The following is a 6,555-nucleotide window of genomic DNA, read 5'->3' as shown; positions in this document are numbered from 1 at the left end:
TGACTTGAATCGAACTTGCATGGGAACTGAAAATGAACAATTATAAATGAGGTATCTCATTCCTTCAGGTTTAATTGTCATAGATTTTAAGAATGAAACAGATTGAATTTCAAAAACAACTTTTCATTTCAGTCACTTTTTCAGCAATTTATGAAGTCTAAATGGTGTTTGTCAATTATTGTCTGAATTATCCTGTTCATCCACTCACTGCACCATTACCTTATATCATAGAAATGCCTGTAACGGCAAGAAATTTAAATTGATTTCTGAATATCTTGCTGATTTTTGTTATTGAACTGTACAGTTTCACATTGTAACACAGACAAAATAACAACACCTAACTATATTCAAATTCCAGGACGGAAATAGGAAAGTATGCCATATACTGCCAACGGTCAATGGAGAGAACTCAGAAAAATGGCGATCGTGTATCAAAGCCTTCCAGGATGGAAATCCTATCAATTCTCTTGAGAAATCCTTATCATCATTCCTTACCTTTCAGCATTCCTGTACATTTCATGAATGGCACATACCAAGTAGGCATCTTGCTCACATCAGTTTAAAAAAGTGACTTTTATTGGATGTGAATTGCTGCAAGGCATCCTGATAACATGATAAAGACATGCAATATAATGTAAAGTTATTCTTTATTATTTAACCAGTAGTAAAAGTTATGGTCCTGAATATTGTATTGTAAATTTAATAAAAATTAATTGTTGAGTCTTGAAAATGTGCTTTTCTGCATGGCAATACTGAAGAAACCTTACAGCTGATTATTTCAAATGTTTGGAAGTCAGAAAGTTCTTATCAAAATTGAAACTTGTTGCTCCAATGGAATTCCAGTCAAGCTGAAGGCAATGAATTAGCTAATGGTAACAAAATGAAATGTAACAATGGAACTCCACTGTCCACAAAATGATTGCTTAATGGTTTAGAAAAAATGTGAAAAATGTGATTGATGTTTAAAGCACTGATTATATTTTAATTTGTTTTAATAACTTAGTATGTTAATTATCTTTTCAATTGTATGAGTCTTCCTCCAAACATAAGCAAACTGAGCCATTTTGAAGCTTCATTAACTTTAAAATTTTTGTGTCCGAATATATAGGTTGTGGGATTTGATGCATCAACCACAGTGGAAGAATTTCTTCACACTCTGAATCAAGACATTGGCATGAGGAAACCAGCGCAGTCTGGATTCTTTCTTTTCACAGATGATCCCTCAGGAAATGACCAAGAACACTGTCCTCAAGGAAGCATAAAGGTAAATGTGTGGCATGAAGAAATAATCACACTGACTTACCATTAATTGAAGGACTTAATTTATTGGAGTTATGAATCTGTAGATGCTAAATACGTGCAACTAGGAACTGGAATTATGTAGTAAATTGACAAGGGCATCAGACACTCTTTTTAATAGTGACCCTTCTGTAGTCCTAAATATTGTATTATAAATTAATACATGGTCAGCCTGGAGAAGTCCCTTTTTATTGTCAGCACTTTTTACAGACCTGAAAGGAAAAGCCAATATTTGCACAAGAAGGAATAGGTAATTGAAAGAACAGGAAAAGTAAATATTAAAACCTACTAATTGCTTTCACAAAGAGGCAGTTGATGGGTTTTATAAATGAATAAGAACATTAGAAAAAAGTCATGGATAGCAAAAAGCTATTTGATTTCAACCAGTCAAACTTGGCATCTCTTAACATCATTTGTTCTACCACTTTAACTAGTAATTCATTCAAACATTAACATTACACTCATTCGCTGTAAAGTGCTCCGGGATTCTTGGTTTATATTGAACAGTGCACAACTTTGATATACAAGGTAAGCGTATCATTGCAACTGTTACCTCAGTAACAGATCTGTCAACATATTCACACAGCTGTCAAGATGGGCTTTTGACTAAAGTATCTAAAACTATCACAGCAATCTTTGCATTAAACATTCATGAAACAAAATTATAATATCAAATCTACTGCAGAGTGAATGCTGAGTATATGCTCCTGAGATACTTACACTTATTACAGCGTATATTCATATACATAACATATGAAATGATACATCATTGCTGACCTGATCCAAGCTTTGTGCTTTCTCTATGTTCTAATGTCCCTAAGCATATTTCTGTCTTTGCATAGATATCCCTTAGTTTGAAAGTGGCCCAAATTTCCTAGTATGTGCGCACTGATATGGAAATGCCACTGGCCACACCACTTATGCAGGGTCAGGTTACTCGAGCAGTAGCATATTTTCCATCGTGTGCGCAAGTATCCAAGTTACTTGCTGACTTGGAGAGTGTGGATGAAGTCTGTTCTGTGAGATAGCACCTTAAAGCTTTGCCTATGCCATCCATATTTCACCGCTAAGCTCTATCTCCTATTAGCCACTACTGACAGAAAAGCATTCTCACTCATACCAATGACATTAGTGAAGACCTGACTTGTAGTTCTGTGTGATTTGAGTCTGGCAAAGCTAGAAAAAAATAATTCATCTAATGGAATACCAGGCTTGTATAGAATCCCAAGTGTGGGAACAGGCCATTCGGCCCAACAAGTACACATCATCCCTCTGACGAGCATCCCATCCAAACGCAGCCCCTGTACTGTCTCCCTGCATTTTCCACGGCTAATCCATCTCACCGGGACACTATGGGCAATTTAGCATGGCCACTCGAACTAGTCTGCACGTTTTTTGAATTGTGGGAGGAAACCTCACACAGATGCAGGGAGAATGCGCAAACTCCACATAGTCACGTGAGGCTAGAATCGAACCCAGGTCCCTGGTGCTGTGAGGCAGCAGTGCTAAGCACTGAGCTCCTGTGTCACCCCACCACAGCAGCTTGAAAATATTGGAAACATCAACACTTATTAACATCTATGGCTGTGGATGTGTTCTTTATTCATTTGTGGGATTGCTGCCTTGGCCAGCATTTATTGCCCACCTCTAGTCGCCTTTCACAAGTTGGTGGCAATGGATGAGGAGGGATTTGTTGAAGTTGTGCAATGATCCAAAATGGTCACATAAGTCTATTACAGATTGCTAGTGTTCATAATATATCGTGGCTCTGCCCCTCTCACATAATTGACTCTCAACTTCAGAATTTCCACTGGTATAAACTTCTTATTTTTAAAGGACCTTCCAAGAGTCATGTGAGTTACTTAACTGGTGTTTTAATCATTCAGTTCAAGAACCTATTGTACTTTGCAGAGGATCTTGATCAAAGGAGGCGATGGCCTAGTGGTATTATCACTGGACTGCTGACCCAGATAATGTCAGGGGACATGGGTTTCAATCCCACCATGGTGGAATTTGATAATAGTATTAAGAGTCTAATGATGACCATGAATTCATTGCCGATTGTCGGGAAAAATCCATCATGTTCATTAATTGTCTGTGGGGAAGGAAACTACTGTCCTTATCTGATTTAGGTAATTAAGAATGGGCAATAAATGCTGCCTGTCCAGTGATGCCCTCATCCTATGAATGAATAAAAAGATGGGCCAATGGGCCGAGGAGTTGCAGATGGAGTTTAATTTAGATAAATGTGAGGTGCTGCATTTTAGAAAGGGAAATCAGGGCAGGACTTATACACTTAATGGTAAAGTCCTGGGGAGTGTTGCTGAACAAAGAGACCTTGGAGTGCAGTGTTATACTTCCTTGAATGTGGAGTCACAGGTAGGTAAGATAGTGAAGGTGTTTGGTATGCTTGCCTTTATTGATCAGTGTATTGAGAATAGGAGTTAGGAGTCAGGTTTTGGCTCTACAGGACATTGGTTAGGCCACTATTGGAATACTGCATGCAATTCTGGTCTCCCTCCTATTGGAAGAATGTTGTGAAACTTAAAAGGGTTCAGAAAAGATTGGCAAGAATTAAAGCAGAATACTGCAGTCCTGAAAAGGTATTGAACTGGATTCAGAATGTTAACTCTGTTTCTGTCTCTGCAGATACTGCCAGACTTAAGATTCTCCAGTACTGTTTTTATACCAAATGAGTCTATTTGTATTGATGAGTTCAATTTAAAACTTGTTCAAATTAATTTATGTAAAAATTTAAAATTTATATAGCCTAGTTGATGATTATGATTTTAAATTGCAATTTAAGTTGATTATTGTTCAACTCAGAAGAGTTTTCAGGGAATTTTCCGTATCTTTATTATGAAATTCCTGTAAGCTTTGTGACCAAAATAACTACAAATGCTGCATTTAGCAATGTACATTCTTGGTTCAGATTTATTTTGCCATTACAGAACCTTCGGCAATATTATGCAACATGAATCTAATGTTACTTAGTAGTACGTTGTTACTAACAATAGAAAATCATTTCAATAATTTTTGTTTCTTCATTCAGATTTGTGATATAATATGCAAATGGGAGCAGGCTTCCAAGGAACAACATCCTGGCAAATTTGAGGGAACTAGGACTGTCCGGCTCACCTATAAGAATAGGTAATGTTTGAGGCAGATACAGTTAGTATAACAATCTTCTTCATCTTCACCATCTTCCTTGCAAAGGTTCTACAATACAATCAATTTCCTTTATATTAATCTTCACTGATCATTTTATTATATTCTAATGGAAAATTAGGAAACATTTTGCAATTGACTTGTGCATTTATTTTAATATCGTCATAAAAATTCTCATCTAACAGAAAGAGTTCTGATGAGAGTGGAACATGTGCAAAGTGGGAACTGAGCAGTTTGTGAACTTGTTGATTTCCCACTCAGTGCATTGTTTAAAATCCCACATCTGTTTGCTAACTACTTATAAATGCTCTTTTATATTGCAGGATAGCTTCACTTAAACAACTACCTCATGTAAATAAAGAAATATGTTGTATTTGTGTAGTGCTTTTCATGAGCTTAAGACACTCCAATAGCATCACGCAGATGCTGCTGCTTCTCAGACGAATATAAGAGGTTGCATGGCACTATTCTGAAGAAAAGATGGTTGTTCTCTCTAGTATCTTTGTCAGTATCTCCATCCTTCAACCAACATTCCTAAAACAAGGTCTGTGGAACCTTGATATGTGCAAATGGGCTGTCCCCATTTTTTTGACGTAACAACATGGGGGCGACACAGTGGCTCAGTGGTTAGCACTGCAACCTCACAGTGCCAGGGACCCAGGTTTGATTCCAGCCTCTGATTATGACTGTGAGGAGTTTGCACATTCTCCCAGTGTCTGTGTGGGTTTCCTCCAGATGCTCCGGTTTTCTCCCACAATCTAAAGATGTGCAAGTTAGGTGGATTAGTCATGCTAAATTGCCCGTAATATTAGGTGCATTAGTCAGGGAAAATGTAGAGAAATAAGGGAACGGGTCAGGGTGGGTTACTCTTCGGAGGGTCTGTGTGGACTTTCTGAGCCGAAGAGCCTGTTTCCACACTAGGGATTCTAAGTTCTAAGCACATTCAGAGAACATAGTGACTGCACTTCAAATTACTTCAGAGTCACAGAGTCATACAGCATGGAAACAGACCCTTCGGTCCAACTCGTCTATGCTGACCAGATATCCCAACCCAATCTAGTCCCACCTGCCAGCACCCGGCCCATATCCCTCCAAATCCTTCCTATTCATATACCCATCCAGATGCCTTTTAAGTTTTGCAATTTTATTAGCTTCCACCACTTTCTCTGGCAGCTCATTCCATACACGTACCACTCTCTGCGTGAATAGGTTGCCCCTTAGTTCTCTTTTACATCTTTGCCCTCTCACCTTAAACCTATGTCCTTGAGTTCTGGACTCCTCCACCCCAGGGGAAAGACTTTGTTTATTTATCCTATCCATGCCCCTCATAATTTTATAAATCTCTATAAGGTCACCCCTCAGCCTCCAACACTCCAGGGAAAACAACCCCAGCCTATTCAACCTCTCCCTATAGTTCAAATCTGCCGACCCTGGCAACATCCTTGTAAATCTTTTCTGAACCCTTTCAAGTTTCACAACATCCTTCTAATAGGAACAAGACCAGAATTGCATGCAATATTCCAAAAGTGGCCTAACCAATGTCCTGTACAGCTGCAACATGACCTCTCAACTTCTGTACTCAATACTCTGACCAATAAAGGAAAGCATATCAAATATTTTTCTACCTGCAACTCCACTTTCAAGGAGCTTTGAATCTGCATTCAAGGTCTCTTTGTTCAGCAACACTTCCTAAGACCTTACCACTAAGTGTACAAGTCATGCTGAGATTTGCTTTCCCAAAATGTAGCACCTCGTATTTATCTAAATTAAACTCCATCTGCCACTCCTCAGCCCATTGGCCCATCTGATCAAGATCCCATTGTAATCTGAGATTACTGACTTCACTGTCCACTACACTCCAATTTTGGTGTCATTTGCAAACTTACTAACTATACCTCTTATGCTCACATCCAAATCATTTATATAAATGACAAAAAGTAGAGGACCCAGTACCGATCCTTGCTGCACTCCAGTGGTCACAGGCCTCCAGTCTGAAAAGCAATCCTCCACCACCACCCTCTGTCTTCTAACTTCAGCCAAATGCCTAGTTTTTCCTGTATTCCATGAGATCTAACCTTGCTAACCAGT

General features: G+C 38.5%; 1 protein-coding gene across 2 annotated transcripts in view; it reads left to right on the top strand.

Moving 5' to 3' along the window:
- Positions 1–6,555, top strand: part of plekhh2 (pleckstrin homology domain containing, family H (with MyTH4 domain) member 2) — a 116,450-nt gene that overhangs the window by 96,063 nt on the left and 13,832 nt on the right. For both annotated transcript variants that reach the window (XM_043695674.1, XM_043695675.1), the window contains 3 exons: positions 359–536; positions 1,109–1,264; positions 4,352–4,449. In XM_043695674.1, coding sequence (XP_043551609.1) covers positions 359–536; positions 1,109–1,264; positions 4,352–4,449 — 432 coding nt within the window. The remainder of the gene's footprint in view (positions 1–358; positions 537–1,108; positions 1,265–4,351; positions 4,450–6,555) is intronic.

This window comes from Chiloscyllium plagiosum, chromosome 9, assembly GCF_004010195.1.
Source record: "Chiloscyllium plagiosum isolate BGI_BamShark_2017 chromosome 9, ASM401019v2, whole genome shotgun sequence".
Taxonomy (NCBI): Eukaryota; Metazoa; Chordata; class Chondrichthyes; order Orectolobiformes; family Hemiscylliidae; genus Chiloscyllium; species Chiloscyllium plagiosum.
This window is presented reverse-complemented; position numbering and strand designations above follow the sequence as displayed.